At 37.2% G+C, this 19431-nt stretch overlaps 1 protein-coding gene across 8 annotated transcripts in view; it reads left to right on the plus strand.

The window, feature by feature from the left end:
• Positions 1 to 19431, plus strand: part of Mctp (multiple C2 domain and transmembrane region protein) — a 690267-nt gene that overhangs the window by 445895 nt on the left and 224941 nt on the right. For all 8 annotated transcript variants that reach the window (XM_090373448.1, XM_090373456.1, XM_090373439.1 and 5 more), the window contains one exon: positions 32 to 218. In XM_090373448.1, coding sequence (XP_090229574.1) covers positions 32 to 218 — 187 coding nt within the window. The remainder of the gene's footprint in view (positions 1 to 31; positions 219 to 19431) is intronic.

A 19431-nucleotide genomic window follows, 5' to 3' on the forward strand; every position in this document is an offset into this window, starting at 1 on the left:
TGAACCTTACATTTTACTTTTTCTTGTATAGGTGTTCAATAGATTTAGGTACCTTAGAGCCAGAAAAGACTCATTCTGTATGGCAAGAGTTAGAAGATGGAGCTGGTTTTCTGTTTTTACTTATTACTATCAGTGGTACCATGGCATCAGAAACGATTTCAGATCTTGTATCATATGATCCAGATCCAGGAGAAAGACAGTCTCTTATCAGCAGATATGTAAGTCTTCAGTCATGGTGGAAAATCAAATGAAGAAGCAGAAGTTTCTTTATGAGTAATTCATTTTTAATATTCATTATAGTTTCTTATTTATGCATGGCAGAGCTGTTTTTAGCATATATATATATATATATATATTTACACATGCACACTACTCACTCGTTCTGGCAGTACTATTGTTCATATGTTGTAATTGAATTCACACTCCATGGTTTAATTATGTTAATTAACTCTATCTTGTAGATATTTCAGAAGCTGCTTTTACATGCTGATTACCATGACCTATATTATTACTGATTTGATACTAAAAATGTAATTGATTTAAGTGAAATTGACTACTGCAAGCAATGAATTTTCTGCTATTATTGATTCAGTTTTTAGTAAACTTTAAATGGTGTGTGTGTGTGTGTGTGTGTGTGTGTGTGTGTGTGTGTGTGTGTGTGTGTGTGTGTGTACAGTATATGATTATGAGCTACTTCAGTCCTGAAACTGCAATATATTTGAATTCAAGGAATGATTCAGGGACATACAGAGAATATCATTGAGGGAGTTAGGCTTTAACTGTCTGTCACGTATGAGTGATTCGTTTAGAGAATTAATACAAATTAAAAATATACATAATTAAATAAGACCATATGTATAGGAAACTATTGAAACAAAATAGGCTGTATATATATAGAAAAGTCTGGGAATGAAATTATAGGTGTGAGGTCATTGACTTCTTGAGCTCCTACAAATGGGCAAGTTTTTATTGAGTTTTTTGTATTTTTGATTAATTAACATAATTTGTGTTTTACAAATAGATTCAATAGGCTTAAGAGCATTTGTTAGCTTATTTTTTTTAAAATTTAGCTAGTGTTTTTATATGTTAAGACTCTCTACTCGTACTGCTATTGTATCAGAATTTCAGCGTGAATATCATAGAACGTAACCAGTAGCGCAGAAGAATAGTAGGATTTTAATTGTAATAAATAAGTAGTTTGAAGGTTTTGATAACTTTTAAGGCATATATCTTTTGTATTTAGCTAAGGATATAACAGATTTAACTTTGATTGTTACAGTATAGTGTAGCTTGGTAGCATATATCCGGAACTTAGCATAAGTTCCGGATATAACACACATCACTGCATTAGCTTAGTATAGTATTGTGTAGTCAGGTATAGTATAATGCAGTCAATTAATAAATTAAATTTATTAACCTTATTAATTTTCGTTCTTAATTAATTAAATCTTATTCAAATGAAAATTGTGCCCCAGACTAGAGTAAAGTAACATGCACAAAGTAGTGCGAGTGCTGTGGCTCGGAAGAGAACTGAAGTGGGTGATTCTCCAACGCATCACAGCCTAAAAAAATGTGCAACTTGTGAAATGTTTGTGCACTTCCTAGAACAAAATATGATCTAGCCAAGGAGGATGTCTTTGTATGTAAGGTGCAGAGAGTGTCAAGAAATTAGGCTATGAGAGTTTGAAGAGTAGGGTAGATACCCTCGAAGGAATTAAAATGTGGAGCCCATCAAGCTCTCAGCTGCCCAACTCGACGTCAAAGCTCACTTTTGTGCATCAGGCAGCACAGTGGCAATCTTCGGGGCAGAATGTGCTGGTCCCACAGGAACTAGTTATTGTCAGTGAATCTATTGTCATGGAGACTGACCAGAAATATATTATGCAAAAAGATAGGTGGAATAGGATCAAGGTATGTCTGCCAGGGGCAAAAGTTGATGACATTGCAGAGCAGATATCATCTTTTAAGGGCACAAAATGTGATATTGTTAGCGTTAATGACATTAAGAGTAGGAGATCTGCAGATTTACTTAGGAAATACAGGTCAAAATATTTAAAAAAAAAAAAAAAAAGTTACGAGTTAGAGTTAAATTTGAAAGTTCCTGCAATTGTACAGAGACATGAGAGCCTTGTCAATCAATTTGGCCCTGGAGAAATTGTGCAAGGCTCATGGGGTAGAATTTTTCTCAGCGTGGTCTGTGCTTGTTAACAGGAGAGATTATTTCTACAGGAATAGGATACACTTAAATAGAAATGGTGCAAGAATATTTGCTGATACTATCGAGGCAGTGTTAGGTGAATCAGAAAACTGCTAGCTTGGGAGGATTCACAGACTAATAGATTAACAGTAGCCACAGGTAGAGGTCAATGTGATACTTGCACTGCTTCTGTTGGAATGAGCAGCAGCTAGAAAGTGAGGTGCTCAGGATTTCAAGGACTGCTGGGAGTCAACATGGAACAAGTAAATACATGGGCTGTGTACGGGTAACTAAGGGTAAGAATAGGTGCATGTATACTTGCATTTACACCAATGCTAGTAGTATAGTAAATAAATTTGATGAATTTCAGATGCTGGTCAAGAAATCAAGGGCAGATGTTATTGGGATATCAGAGACATGGTGCTGCACAGAAATAAGAATTGCAGAATTGGAATTTAGGGAGTACAATGTATACAGAAAAGATAGACAGGATAGAGGTCATGCTGCATTAGTAAAGAAACACATAAAATCTAAGGAAGTACATCCAGTTGATATGGATGGATAGTGCAGTGTTGAGTCAATTTGGTGTGACATAAGCACTGGGAAAACAAAATTGAGAGGAGTATGTTATAGGGCTAATGACTATGAGTATAATGAGCAACTATACAGAGAAATAGTGGGCCAGTAAATCAGATTGTTTTATAATGATAGATTTTAACTTTCCAGATAGGGCACCTCTGTAGCCAGGTGGGCAAGAACAGCAGTGTGTTGAACGGGTGGGCAACAGCCGGCCCGCGGGCCACATCCGGCCCGCAACGATGTTGAATCCGCCCCCCCCCTCGGTAAATGCATAAATATAGAAAATCCATACCTGACTACACTCGCCGTAAACATTCGGCTTAATTCGGTTCAATCGGGAATCGCGGCCAGTACAATAGTAACCAAGTGATTCTACACAGCGTCAAAGAGTTATTTCCTAATTATTATTGTAGCATCGATCGAACGAAGAAGTTCCTTTGGGTTTGACTTCTTATTGAAAAAAATAATATTGGTGCGAGATATTTTATGTTTTATGCCTTTTCTAATTATTACAATTTTTAATTTAATATAATTTATAGCCCATAAAATGAGCCAATTAAAAAAAAAGAAAAATTGATGCCGAATGCCGCATTTTCAATGATAATTGGACATTCAGATATTTTTTTTAAAAATACATTAATAATTTGGTAATTCAAGTAATATAACATTTTTTTTTAGGTTCTGATTTTTTTTATTAAATCGTTCAATCTATTCCGGCCCGCATCATGATACAAAAATTTCATTCGGCCCGCTGACGAAAAAAGTTGCCCACCCCTGGTGTAGAACATGCTTCTTGATTAGACCGGAGTTTGAGCCTGTGAGCCACCAAATACGGAGGATGTGGAAAGGTCAGGGAATGACCACTGCATATCCCCAGAGCAATATGGCCTTAGTTGCTAATGCTCCTAAAAACCAAATAACAACCACAACCTAGATATAGATCCGAACTTTTAGATTGGTGGCTCACACACTAGCAAGACTTTTGTGGATTTATTAGGTGATTTTTTTCTGCAGCAGGATGTTCGAGAGGGAATAATACCCTTGATCTGATTATCAGCAGTGATTATTCTTGCATTAAGAATCTGCAGATAAAGGAACCACTAGGTAGCAATGATCACAGTGTACTGATGTGAGATTTACTTAAAGATGTAACTACCATCAAGTGTAAAGGGAAGGATTTTTGTTTTCATAACGGTGAATACAGTGGTCTCAGATTTTTTTAAATTCTATACAGTGGGACCAACTAATGATGACTACTATTGGGCCTGTTGTACTGGGATCCATGGTAAATGATGATTAAGTGTTAGCCAGTAAAATAATTTAATTACAAATAGATATTGAATATCTTTGATTACAAATAGATACTGTAGCTTTTGAGACAAATCGTGCCTCTTTTTCAACAGAAAAATTGAAACTTAATTATTCTAACTGACACGACTCCTCACACAGAGGTGCGAGGAGTCGTGCAATATATTTGGAATTTATGAACAACATATGAACTGTGCAAAAATATTGCACGACTCCTCACACCTCTTGTAGGAAATACCACCCACACTGTCAATAACAGCAGCGAATTCATTCGCCTTATTAAAGAGCTCTGAATTTCTGACAATGCTGTTATGGCATCATTTGATGTAGTGTCGCTATTTACATCAATCCCTGTCCAACAGGCTGTACACTGCACCAAGGGGCTCCTCTAGAATGACTCGAACCTTCCAAACAGAACATCACTTGTCTACTGATGACATCTGTACCGCCCTCAACCTGTGCTTGTCAGGCAGCATCTTTACCTTTGAGGATTCCGTATACCAGCAAGTACATGGCACTGCTGTGGGTGCCCCTGTTAGTTCCGTAGTAGCCAACATCGCCTTGGAAGAACAGATATTCCCGAACCCACCAGTACCTATTACAACATGGTGCAGATACGTTGATATCTTCACCATCATCCCACGTGGCTCTGAAACAACATTGTTATAATATCTCAGTTCCCTGTCTGTGTTCATCCACTTCACTCTAGAGTTAGAGGTTAACAGATCTTTCCCATTCCTGGATGTCCTAGTAAAACACGTGGGCCCATATCTAGAAACCTCAGTAAACCGTAAGCCTATGTGGTGCAGACAGTTCACAAACTACAGATCAGGCCATACTCCCAGTCATCTCAACAGCACTGCCCGCACTCTGTTCTTCAGAGCTTGGCACCATTCCAGCACAGATGAAGCTAGGCACAACGAGATTTCTAGAGTGCAGACAGACTTAATCAATTGTGGCTACCCAACACACGTATTAGACAAGTGCTTATTGCAAGCACAGGAGCTAACAGTCCACCCGAAACCACACCAATTCAGGCAATATACCTGCCGCCTAAAAAAAAAAAAAAAGTAAACTGTAGCTATTACCAACCCACTGCAGGATGGAAGCCTCCTCAACAATTCATGTTAAAGGAAATGGACAATAATCTGCAACGATGGTCCAGTGCGGGTTGGCAGATTGACCGTATTTGGCAGTCAGGGGCTTGAACCACGGTCTACTCAAAGAGCGTGTGCTAATGCACTCCCGCTCATGACCACTAACACCTACTGCCTACATTCCCTATTATCCAGGCATGTCGGGCCAGATCTCGAACATCCTCAGAGAATACCGCATGAAATGTGTGCAGTTGCCTGATTTCTCTAGTTTTCAGTGTAAAGACCCCTGTTACTCCTCTCTTATGCAGCAGTGTAATATACTGCATAGCCTGCAAAGACTGTGACAGCTGCTACATATGAGAGACTTCGAGACTTCAAGACCGCCTTGCAGAACACAACAGAGCGATTCGCCTTTCTGAGACCGACCAGTCCGCAATCGCAGAACACTCCTGGTCCACCCACCACGACCTCAATCCCAAGCGGGACTAGGAAATAATTGACCACTCCCGATACTTTTGCCACTGCCTCTGGTTAGAGTCACTCAATATATTGGGCAATTCGAGAGCCATGAATCACTGCAAAGACATGAGACTACACCCCATTTTAGAGACAACTGTTTTGTCTAGACAAGTGCTGGAGAAAAACTGCGCACATCCGTGCAGCAACAGTGAACACCAGTTTAATGATTGAATGACCTACCTTGTGCCCTCGCACGCCTCACTGCATGCATAACTGTGTCCGTTAGAATAATTAAGTTTAAATTTTTTTTGTTGAAAAAGAGGCACGATTTGTCTCGAAAGCTACAGTATCTATTTGTCATCAAAGATATTCAATATCTATTTGTAATTAAATTATTTTACTGGCTAACACTTAATCATCATTTACCAACTAATGATGTTGCCAACATCAAATTCTAAATGGTATGCATTCAAGGAATTAATCTCGGAAGTTACTAGGCTATCATACCAACTAAGAAATATTGTTCAAGATTTAAGCCTAAATGGATGTCAGATGAACTGATGACTTGTGGTAGAGAAGAAAAATGCATGTAATGCATATAAATTATCAGGGAACTCAGATGTCTATGATAGATATAAGATAATTAATTCAGTCTGTAATTCAGTCACAAAGGAGGTTAGGCAAGCAAAGGCAGATTATGAGAAAACTTTGGCAAAGGATACAAAGGAAAACAGACTTTACTTGTGAGAACAATAGAAGGAAAGGAATCAATCAAATTTGTCCACTTGGTATCGATGGTTCGATCGTTGATAATCCTGATGAGATTGCTAACAAAAATGAATGATTATTTTCCATCTAGTTCACACAGGAGTTATTTTGGGAGGAATATGCCAGAAGTTTATCAATCTGTAACAGGGAACAAAAGGATTATGTAATAACTGAGAGCAAAGTGGAGGAGAAATTGTTGAAGTTAAACATAAGAATTTATATTAATAAATTCTTATGTTTAACAATGGAAGTAAGCATGCCCTTAGCCATGATTATGAGAGCATTCTTGAAATTGAGAGATCCCCACAGATTGGAGATGTGCAAATGTATCCCCAATTCACAAAGAGAGATCGAAAGGTGACATGAGTAATTACATGACTGTTAGTTTAACTTCTGTTCTGGGGAAAATAATGTAGTCACTGGTTAATGGAGAACTGCAGGATCATCTAGACAAGACTGCAGTTATAGTTCAGACACAGCATGGGTTTGTTAAGGGGAAGTCTTGTCTGACCAATTTGATTTGATACTATGATGTGGTCACAAAGGAACTGGATGCAAAAAATAATCTTGATATCATATTCTTGGATTTCAAGAAAGCTTTTTATACTGTTGCACAGAAGACTACTATACAAGTTGGAGCAGTATGGCATTAAGGAAAGTTGCTGCTATGGATAAAGGGATGGTTGAGTGGGAGAAGACATGAGTGGTGGACACTGCTCATTGTGGACTAATGTCGCTAGTCGTGTCCCTGTTGGGCCCATTGCTATTTTCTGTATTTATCAATGATATTGATAAAGGTATATCAAGCTTAATTTCCAAATTTGCAGACTGATATAAAGGTTGGTAGGGTTGTTAATGACAGTAAGGACAGTATGCTACTGTAACAGGATTTGGAAAAGTTGAGCAGATGGGGTGAGAGGTGGCAATTGAAGTTTAACATTGACAAATGCAAAGTGCTGCATATGGGTAGCAGTAACCCCAGAGTAACATACCAACTGTGTGGTACTATACTCAGGGTAGTAGAGAATGAAAAAGACCTGGGGGTAATTGTGCAGTCAGATACAAAGTTTTCTGAGCAGTGCAAAAAGACTGCAAGAGTAGCTCATGGGGTCTTGTCAATGATATATAGGAATTTTGCCGGCAGGGATCAGGAGGTGATTATCCCCTTGTATATAAGGCAATGGTCAGGCGACACCTTGAGTACTGCATACAGGTCTGGAAAGCTCATTTTAGGAAAGATGTAAAGCTGCTGGAACGAGTACAGAGAAGGGCAATGAGATTGAGTGGGTCAAAAGGTTGCTCTTATGAAGAAAGTAATAAGTCCTGCAAATTACTGTGTCTGGAGAAGTGGCACCACCTGTGAGGTGATCTGATTGAGCTGTATAAGGTGCCAGACCATCCTAGGTGGCTATCCGTTTTTGAGCCACGATGGGAAAATAAGACTGCTAATCGTCCTTTTGGTATTCGTCTCCAAGAGCTACTCATGGAACTTGATATCAAGGTAGACAAGGTTGCCCAAACACCGAAGCAACCCCTTCCACCCTGGCATGCTCATATTCCAATGTGACTTGTCCCTTAAAAATTGGAAAGTCGGACGCTCAATCGGTCTACCTGCAGCTTTATTCAGCACACCGAGCTGAACATTCTGACTTTGCGCCAGTTTACACAGACGGTTCGAAGTCAGAATCATATATGGGATCTGCTGCTGTCTTTAGAGACACCACTACATTGGAGCAGATTCCCTCTGAATGCAGCATATTTACTGCAGAGCTGCATGCTATAAAGTTAGCCTTGGATCACATTAGTAAATGCCAATACCAACGGTTCATTTTATATTCTGACTCTCTTAGTGTGTTACAGGCTTTAATAACTGTGAGATATAATTCTCATCCAGTTCTGTCTAGTATTCAGCAGAAGATTCACTTCCTCTGTGGACATGAATATGATATCCGCTTCTGCTGGATTCCTAGCCACATTGGGATTAAGGGAAATGATTTGGCTGACACCCCAGCCAAATCAGCAATTCCCAGTAATAATCGCTGCCTGTCAGTCTCCTATACAGACTACAGGCAAAGAATACACGAGAAAATACACTCCCAATGGCAGGATTCATGGAATAGACAGACTGCGAATAAATTATATCATATAAAGCCTGTAATTGAACCGTGGCAGTCTAGTCTGCGCAGGAATCGTAAGGAGGAGGTGTTCTTGCCCGGACCCGCATAGGACACATTCTTTTTTGCTGAGGGCTGATGACCCTCCTATGTGTGAGTCTTGTGGCACAATTTTATCAATTAGACACCTTTTAATCGACTGTCCAGATTTTAGCAATATCCGTTTTACCGTTTTTAATCATCTGACTGAGCCGTATACACTCAGTCAGATTTTATCCGACAATGACCATGTGTCTGCTATTTTTAGTTATTTTAAATCAATAAAGGTTTTTACTTGTATTTAATATTTACCTGTTACTGTTATTTCCTTATTGATTTATCTTTTCTACATTTTATACCTTTGTTATTTTATATACTGACATGCTGGCCTAAGTAATTAGGTCAGTGAAAATTGAAATTTTTATATATGACCTTAGTTTGGCACATTATAGCCTTAGTAGCTAATGTGCCAATAAAACCAAACAAACAAACAGCTGTATAAGGCCTTAAATGGTTTGAGCAAGTTTGACTCTAATGGGATTCTTCCTCTTGCTCAGATTCTGCACCTGAGAGTTACAAAAATTCAAATGGAGGAAAGGCAGTTGTAGAATAGATGTGCTGAAATTTGCCTCTAGCCAGCAATTGGTTGATTGCTGGAACAAATTTCCATCTGTTTTTGTTGTGGAAGTTGACAGCTTAAATAAATTAAAGGTTGAAGTACACAAACTTTTGGAGTGAATGGATGGGTGAAATGGGTAGGCTTTTTTTTTTTTTTGGCTGATGCTATATATAAGCTTGCTTTCTTGCATTATATGCCTCTCTAATGCTAATTGCATATTCAGTTCATGCTCTCAATTAAAACAATAGTGTAATAACATTATGTATTTATAACTGCAAAAATGTAATAGCTCATTCAAACTAGTTAAGTGCTGTTTTTTTAACAAAAGCAAATTATTATTATTAGTCATATAGTGCAAGGAACCCTGAGGCTTATGCTGCACCAGCCAAAAAAAAAAAAAAAAAAATTTCTGAGTTAGAGAGAGAAGGAGGGGGGGCGGAATCACCAAGAAAGAGAAGAATGATGATATCCAGCTCTGGACCCTGTATGTGCCAAGCCCATACTCACCAGATGTGAGCCCCAGGGGTTAATCATGGAACAGAAACTTAAAAGTTCAATGCCCATTAGAAGGCCTTCAAATCCTTATTTTAAATCTAATCAAATCTTTTAAACTTCTGAGTAAATAAAGTATGTACCCAGAGAATTTTATTTGTTTTGTTGTTGTATTACAACACTAAGGAAGTTAAATTTATTTAATTCTCGATCTTGTTATTTGGCATACATCAGTGAATGACATTTAAATGTATGGCTTTGCGTTGTTTAAGTTTAGGTTCATGAATTAGGATTAGCAGGGCACATGATGCAAGAAAGCAAGTATATATAGCATCAGCAAAAAAAAAAAAAAAAACCCAGACCCTTCTCATTTCATCCATCCACTCACTCCAAATGTTTTTCTAGTTCTGCCTTGAATCTGTTTAAGCTATCAACTTCTACAACGACAGATGGAAGTTTGTTCCAGCAATCAACCACCTGCTGGCTAAAGGCAAACTTCTGCACATCTATTCTACAACTGACTTTCCTCAATTTGAATGTGCCCTCTCAGGCGATTATTCTGAGCAAGAGGAAGAACCCCACCCGCATTGAGCATGCTTAAACCATTCAAGGCTTTATACACCTCAATCGGATCACCTCACAGGTGCCTAGTCTCCAGACACTGTAATTTGCAAAATTTCAGCCTTTCTTCGTAAGAGTAACCCTTTGTTCCATTCACTAATCTTATTGCCTTCTCTGTACTCGTTCCAACAGCTCTACATCCTTCTTAAAATGAGGATTAAGACCTGTATACAATATTCGAAGTGTGGTCTGACCATTGCCTTAAATAAGGGGATAATCACCTCCTTATCCCTGCTGGAAAAATTCCTGTATATCATTGACAAGACACTGAACTACTCTTGCAGACCATCTGCACTGCTCAGAAAACTTCATATCTGCCTGCACAATTACCCCCAGGTCCTTTTTGTTCTCTACCACTGTTAGTGTAGTACCACAGAGTTGATACGTCATGCGGGGGTTGCTGTTTCCCATATGTAGTGCTTTACATTTGTCAATGTTAAACTTCATTTGCCACCTCTCAGCCCATCTGCTCAACTTTTCTAGATCTTGTTGCAGCAGCATACTGTCATTAGTGTCCTTAACAACCCTGCCAACCTTTGTATCGTCTGCAAACGTGGACATTAAGCTTGATATACCATCATCAATATCATTTATAAATACAGAAAACAACAATAGACCCAATACACCCTGAGGGACTCCACTAATAACATTAGTCCACAATGAGCAGTGTCCATTGATTACCACTCTGCCTTCTCCCACTCAACCATCCCTTTATCCATAGCAGTAATTTGCCTCCAATGCCACACTGCCCCAATTTGTGTAGCAGTCTTCCATGTGCAGCAGTATCAAAAGCCTTTCTAAGATCCAAATATATGATATCAAAGTTATTCCCTGCATCCAGTTCCTTTGTGACTGCATCATAGTATCCAATCAAATTATTCAGGCAAGACTTTCCCTTAACAAAACCATGCTGTGTCCAAGCTATAACTGAAGTCTTGTCTAGATAATCCTGCAGTGCTTCTTTAACCAGTGCCTCCATTAATTTTCCTGGAACAGATGTTAAACTAACAGGTCTATAATTACTTGTGTTGCCCTTTGATCCTCCTTTGTGAATTGGTGTCACATTTGCACATCTCGAGTCCTGGGTACCTCCCCTGAGTCCAAAGAAGCTCTCATAATTATGGCTAAGGGTTTGCTTTCTTCCTTTGCTGCCTCCTTTAATATAACTGGATAGATTCCATCCACTCCGGGTGCATTTTTTATGTTTATCTTCAACAATTTCTTCTCCACCACGACATTGACCCACACCGCGATGTCATGATTGTGGACAGGTCCCACCATTACCTAAGGCACACCTGGGTGGAATCGTTACACATAAAATGCTCGGATACCTCTTTGAACAGGAACAGTGGTTGTCAAGTTAACCCCATCACAGAAACAGTAATTCTGTCCATAGACAAATGCTGGCCACGTCACCACCATACGTCACAGCCACAAACGTCAACCTCAAACAATTAGCCACGTGCCTCACACACCATCCTGGCAGTTCACATCTCTATTCCAACTGCCATTCAAAGTATTTTTCTATCTGAAGAAGGCTGTCCACTCAGCTGAAAGCTAATTAATTGTAATTTTAGTTTAGTTTGCTCTGAGAAATAAAAATAAAAATTTTCATAGTAATTTCTTCTCCACTTTCCTCTCAGTTATTACAAAATTACCCAGCTCACTGCACGAGTTTAACTCACCTATGGCATTCTCCTCCCTGAATAACTCCTCATGTTTGAATGTAGATGCAAAATACTCAGTTTGTTAGCCACCTGAGCAAGCAGGATCATCAACAGTTGAACCATCAATATCGAGTGGAACAATCTGATTCATCCCTTTCCTTCTAGAGTTTACATAGGTAAAGAATGCTTTGTTGTTTTTCTTTGCATCCTTTGCCAAGGATTTCTCATAATCTGCCTTTGCCTCCCTAATCTCCTTTGTGACTTGGTTACAGACCAGCTTATGTCTATCATACGCTTCCCTGTCACCCATTAATTTATATGTATCCCATGCTATTTTCTTCTCTGCCATATGTCTCATTAGTTCATCTGACATCCATTTAGGCCTAAACCTTGAACAATATTTCTTTGTTGGTATGTAAAGCCTAGTAGCTTCCAAGATAAATTCTTTGAATGCTTCCCATTTTGAATTTGCTGTTTGTAAGATCATCAGTTGGTCCCACCATATAGAATTTAAATACTGTCTCAGACCACCGTAGTCACCTTTACAAAAGCAAAAACCCTTCCCTTTACCCCTGATGGTAGTTACCTCTTTGAGTAAATCCCACTTCAGCACACTGTGATCACTGCTACCTAGTGGTTCCTTTATTTCCAGATTCTTATGCATGAAGAATCACTACTGATAATAAGATCAAGAGTATTACTCCCTCTAGTTGCCTCTGAACATGCTGATGTAGAAAACAATCATCCAATAAATCCTCAAAGCCTTGCTAGTGTGTGAGTGACCAACCCACAAGTTCCAGTCAATATCTGGGAAGTTAAAATCCCCAATTATAAGACTTACTGATTTACTGGCTCACTCTATTTCCCTGTACAGTTCCTTATTATACTCATCAGAGTCATTAGACCTATAACACATTCTACTCTCAATTTTAATTTCCCAATGCTTATGTCACACCAAACTGACTCGACACTGCACTGTCCAGTGATGTCGACTGGCTTCACTTATAGTAGCAGCACTATGGTAGATTAAAATAACACCAAATTACACACAGTAGCAGTACTATGGTAGACAAAAGTTGCTTCTGTAGCTGCAATAGTATGAAACCATTATCACTATCTTTACTTTTTGATGTGAAAACATCTATGGTGGCACTAGAATAAAATTGATTGATAATGAAATTTTCTTGTAACAGAAATGATGCAATTGATTAGTAAAGAAGAAAGTGGAGCATTTAGATTTTAAACGATACAAATCACGTCACTTTCTAATAGGTGGCTGTTAGATTTTAAATGATGCAAATGACATCACTTCCTAAATGATGCTAACTCAGTCACTACCATTGATTCTGTAGGGTAAGTAGTTGATTCAGTAGAGTAAGTTCATATTAAGATATGGAAATGACGTCAATTCCTGAAGAATGCTAACTCAGTTGCTAACGTTGATTCAGTAGAGTAAGCAGTGGGTAGTAATATTATGCAAGAATAAAAGCTTCAAAGCCACCGAAGAAGCCTCTTTTGTGTCAATCGAACTACAGCAGGCCCTCGTTATAACGCGGTTTGCTTTACGCTGATTCGCTATAACGCTGTTCTTATATTATAACCTGTATCCGACTATAACGCTGTCACAGATCACTATAACGCTCTTTTACAGATTACATTTTTGACATATTTAACGAAATCGTTTCATTTGATGGAGTCGATAGCTTGAAAATGAATAGCAAAACAGCATTAAAACGTTTCCCACGCCGACTTGAGCAATGTTCCCACGCTCAGTGAAATTTTCTCTCACGCTAATTTAAGTACAGTCACTTGTTACGTAGTTCCGAGATCAACATTTTAAAAAATGATCAAATATATTGCTTGTAATATTTGCGTTATATGCATTTATCCGAAGTCTAGTTAGTCATCACTCAGTACAGTATTAGACATTGTGACTAACGGACAGTTTACTTGAACATTGTATCGTAATTAATTCAACCAACGCAGTTACATTTTCGAAGAGTTAATAATGGCGGATAAGAATGAAAATGCAACAACGTCTGGGCGCAGTACGAAGACTATAAATCTAAGAAAAAGACTGAATTTGAAAATTAAATTAGACGTTTTGAAGCGAATCGATTCCGGTCAACAACAAGCGGATGTGTGCCATAATTTAGGACTCGCAAATTTAACTGTAAGAACAATTATGAAAAAATAAAGAATTAATTTTAGCAGCGGGAAAGATAGCTGTACCACTGCAAGCAACTAGGACTAGACCGGCTATTAGGATTGAAATGGAAAGACTAATTTTTTTGAAGATAATATTCCATGCAGAATTCAGTTAAGTTAAATATTAAAAAGAGAGAGAAAGAGATTAGCCAATACGATGATCTGAAGAAAACTCGCCTAAAAAAAAAAATGTGGAACCATTTAAAACTGGTAGAATAGATTTAAAATCCCGGGAGAAGCCACTAGTGCAGATTAAGGAGCCGAAACTTTCAAAAAAGAACTTGTTAAAATTATTGAAGAGGGGTATTATGTGTTATACTTCTCAACAAGTTTTTAACATAGATGAAGCAGGACTTTTGTGGAAATGAATGCCTAAAAGAAGTTTCATATTGAAAGAACAAAAAAACATGCCAAGTTTCAAAGCGGCGAAGGATCGGTTGACTTTATTGTTGGGTGGTAACGCTGCGGGCCATTTAAAATTAATACCCCTTTTAGTTTATTTGGAAGAGGGCCAAAGTTCAACTCAAAATCCACACATTTTTCATGATTAAATTCATCCATTAAATTAAATCAATTAAATTCATTATTTTAATTGGAATTTTGTTTACTTTTGAGACGCAAGTAGTTACCACATAATTATACATATGTAATGCAGAATATTTTATATGTGCAAATATTTGAATATTAAATATTTTGACCGACATTTGTGCATCTTTTCATTACCGTTTATTATTGATTAGGAAATATCCTATGGCACTGACCGCAGCTCACAAATACATATGTTACCTTATGGGAAAGCGGCGCTCGCTTAGCGCGGATTCACTTAGCGCTCTGTTTTTCCGGAACGAATGATCAGCGTTAAGCGGGGGTCACCTGTAGTTCAAAAACATGGAGAATGAAAAAAATGCAGACTAATAAAATTCTACAGATTTTATTAAAGAATATTCTTTCACACAAGACAATTCATTGCTTAAAATTTAAATGGTTTGATTCAAGAACGCAACAATAAAACAATCACTTCAACAAACTAACTTCTTGCAGTAGTTTTTGGTTATCATACTAGTCTACAAATGGATTTTCTAACTATTGAATTGTAAAAATACCTATAAAAGTATTTTGAAGATGGCTGAAACTCCAGCTGAAGGAAATTGAGAGAATTATGCAAGGATAAAAGCTTCAACGCCAACAAAGAAGCTTCCCAGGTAGACAAAAGAAAGAGTTCAAAAACATAGATAACAAACAAAAAAAAAAATAAATAAATAAAAAAAGAAGCAGTTTAATAAAATCTGCTTCTCAAGAATTTTATCAACATCAGACTTCTACGTCGACTTCTCATCAAGAAGCTGGGCTGTCGACATCACGAAATTATTTTGAAGAACTTCCTGTAGATTTCGATCCAGAAGATTTGAGTTCAAATGAATTACCTGAGGATTTTCAATTGATTCCTGAATTGGCTAGACAGATTATACTGCTATAACCAGCTTTGATTGCATCATCCAGAAAGAAAAAAATCATATTTCAGCTCAATCACCTGTTGTAGACATTCCACAGCTTTTAACAGTAGTCACTCATGAAATCATTTACAAGAACGTTGAACAAACCATAACTCCCCTAAAGAATTTGAATGATAATTCTGAAAAATATATTTGGGGATGTTTGTGATATCTGTGATAGATTATGGAACCGATCCAGGTAACTCCAGGAAGTTACTTATTACTTCTTTTAGAATTTCCAACTGCAGACATAACAACTATGAAGGCTTGTAATACTTGTCGAGCATCTCTCAAAATTGATTCCATTCCAACATTTTCGAAGAGCAATGGTTTCATTTATCCTGCTATTCCACCTCATCTGCCTCAATTGGATTTAGTAACCAAGCGACTCATTTCTTCTCAAATGCCATTCATTTATATTAGAAGACTAAGTCATTGTTTCGAGCAATATGGAAATCTTGGCCAATTTATAAATGTTAAATTGATGGTCAATCACTTGCCTCGGAGAATAGATGAAGATTATTGCGTTAACATTCATATCAAACGTAAAAAAATACATAAATCGTTATTTAATGGGCTTGGTTTGTAAAAGAGATGTTAAGAGTTTGGTTGAAGTATCTACTTACAACTCCTTTGTATTGTATGATATCAAGATTGATGCATCATTCTTCAATGAAAACATGGAACACAATGCTCCTACATATGATGAAATGAATGAAGCTATACCCATTGAAGAAAGTTTAGTTGCTTAACAACACTCTTTTGTGGAGCGATGACAAATATATATGAATAGCTCCTGGTGAACAAAATGTTCCACAAAGTTTACTTTTTGATGAATATGCCAAAAAATTGTCCTTTCCTAGCATTTACCTTGGTCAGTATTGGGAGTTTACAGATATTTAAAAAGTTACTGTTTTTCACCCCGAGTCCTTTTTTGGCCAGTTCTCTTGTTGAATTGTATATGCTGCCCTCTGAATCACATTACTTGATTTATATAACCTTCATTGTTCAGAGCAGTGTAGAGTGATGCCTTATCTTCTTTATATGGCCATGGAAATAATGAGACTAAGAACTTTAGATTCGTTAACAGTTGCTTTTATATACGTCAGAAAATACACTAAGCTCACCAAAGAACAAATCCAATCTCGAGAATACCTGCATAACTGCATTGAAAACAGTTTGGCAATTTTGAAGTCTATTCAATTTATTACTGGACACTACGTAAAAGAAATCTGTTTGCGATGATTAGACAATTGGGTAAACCTATGTTCTTTTTAACTTTGAGTTCAAACGAAATTTGCAAAAAATTTTATACAAATTAAAACTATTTGGATATCCCTGATGAGCAAGCAGAAACTCTTCATTTTATGGAAAAGGCGACATTAGTTAATGAACGTGCAGTAACGTGTGCAATTCATTTTAATGAACTTGTGGATTGTGTTTTAACTTTACTTCAAACTAATCATTTCAGTTCATTTCCACATTATTGCATTGTCAACTATTTTAAACGGATTTAATTTCAACATCGTGGCAGTCCACATGCTCACATAATTTTGTGGCTTAATGATGCTCCTAAAGAAGCTGTTGTAAACAGTATGAGCACAGCAATAGCTATGTTAAATCAGCTCCTCTCTGTTTCTACTGCAAAAGTCTCGGTAATACCAAACTCATAAACATACTTTTACCTGTCACAAAAGGATCCAAGCTACCGACAAACAGGTTTGCCATTTCGAAGCTCCATTTATGTTTGCGATGATTAGACAATTGGGTAATCGTAATCTACAATGATTTTAATTCCTATGCCAAAAGCAGACATTTGACTAGTCAAATGTAATGCAGAATACAAGAATTATGTAAGATTCTAGAGGACAACGAATATCCTAGCATTATTCACTTCTTTAAAGAAAATTGCATTCATCCGGAATCATATCGATTTACTTTGAGCTGGTATTACTTGGCCAAAAGTCTTTCTGAAACGAGAACCTCATCAAAAATGACATAATCCCCTTCAATCCTTTTGTGTTTAGCATTTTAAAGTCTATCATGGACATTCAATTCATCACAGAAGTATATTCTTGTGCTGCTTATGTATTGAATACATAAATAAGACCAATCGCAGAATTAGCAATCTACAACGTAAAATTATTGAAAATACGAATGATTATCCTGAACGAATTTTGACGTCGTTGTAATTACAAGAAAATTAAGCATTGGCATGCTCAACTCTGTCAAAATTACTAGTCAAGAGCCTGCTTGGTATTTGCTTGGTCAACCAATGTCTGAGAGTTCAGTTGTAACTTATATACCTACCTTGCAGCCTCTCGAGTATAATAGAAAATCGAATGAAGAAATGGAACGAGAAAACATGGGTGACTATTCTACCGACATTAAAGAAAATTGGCTCAATAAGTAAGAGGAAAAAATCTCCATAACTAGAAAATGTTACTTTAGCCGACTTCGTTGCCAATTATTACACCTCTGGTTGTGCATATTGACTTCGTCAATATCCAAAATTACTTCGATTTCAAAACTATAATATGGCCAATGACTTGAATGCATATAAAAGAGAGATGGTTACTCTTCATTTACCTTTTCGTAGTGAAGAAGAGGAAATACTTTCTGAAATGAAATTTCTTGCTTTGTATGCTGAACATGAACAAGATATTTTAGAACGTCATAAAAATGATGAATCTGATTTAGATATTCACAAAACTATGGAGATCTATTGTGAAATATACCATACTGACATAGAAACAATGCAGCCATCGTCCAGGACAGTGAAATGAATAGTGATCTTCCACTAGCAACTTTAAATCAGCTTGGTGGAACAGCAAAGAAATAAGAAAATTTAATGCCAAAAGATCAGTTTTGGGATTTAATGTGAAAAGCTAATAAAACAGGAAGAAATTTTATTGCACGTCATTTATACTTTACTTCGACCTAACTGTCAACCTATCCAAATATTCCTTACTGACCCTGCTGGCTGTGGCAAGACATTCATGATTCGATTATTGATGAAGTTTATGATCGTTTTACTATCACCAATTTCTGTAATGCTTATATAACTTGTGCTCTACTGGAAAAGCTTTTGTAGCTATTTTAATGGTACTACCATGCACACTACATTGAAAATTTCGATATCGAATAATTTACCTCTGTCCCATGAAGTTGCTTAAGAATATTGTACTCTTTTCAAATATGTATGTGTTTTAATTTTCGATGAAGTTAGTGTGATTGGAGCTGAATTTTTATCCCAGACAGATGTTTGCCTGCGACAAATTACAGGCCATGTAGATCATAATTTCGGTGGATTAGACTTTTTTTTTTTTTTTTTGATTGGTGATTTGTGATGGCTGCACCCCCTCCCCATATGAGCAATGCCTATTTATCAACAAATTAAGCAACATATCACAGGCCACTATTTGCCGTGGCTTACAATATTATCGACGAGGAATATTACAACTTTCTGAAAGTGATAAAGCCCAAGAAACCTATAGGGAAACAGAAATCCAAGAAGAAAAAATTAGTCAAGAAACACTTGTCATGATGAACCGAAGACGACAAATGAAGAGCAAGAAAAACACTGACAGGGAGAAAATTGAGTATACTGAGTTATGCAAAGCCATTAGAAAGAGACTCAGAGAGGACATAAGAAGATTTAACACAAGAAAAGTAGAAAAGGCATTAAGGGAAAACAAAGGATTTAAATCAACAGCCATGAGCAGTAATACAGAAAGACAAATGATACTGAAAATGAAGAATAGCGATGG

Source organism: Mastigoproctus giganteus, chromosome 1 (assembly GCF_048544385.1).
Source record: "Mastigoproctus giganteus isolate SK-2022 chromosome 1, ASM4854438v1, whole genome shotgun sequence".
Classification (NCBI taxonomy): domain Eukaryota; kingdom Metazoa; phylum Arthropoda; class Arachnida; order Uropygi; family Thelyphonidae; genus Mastigoproctus; species Mastigoproctus giganteus.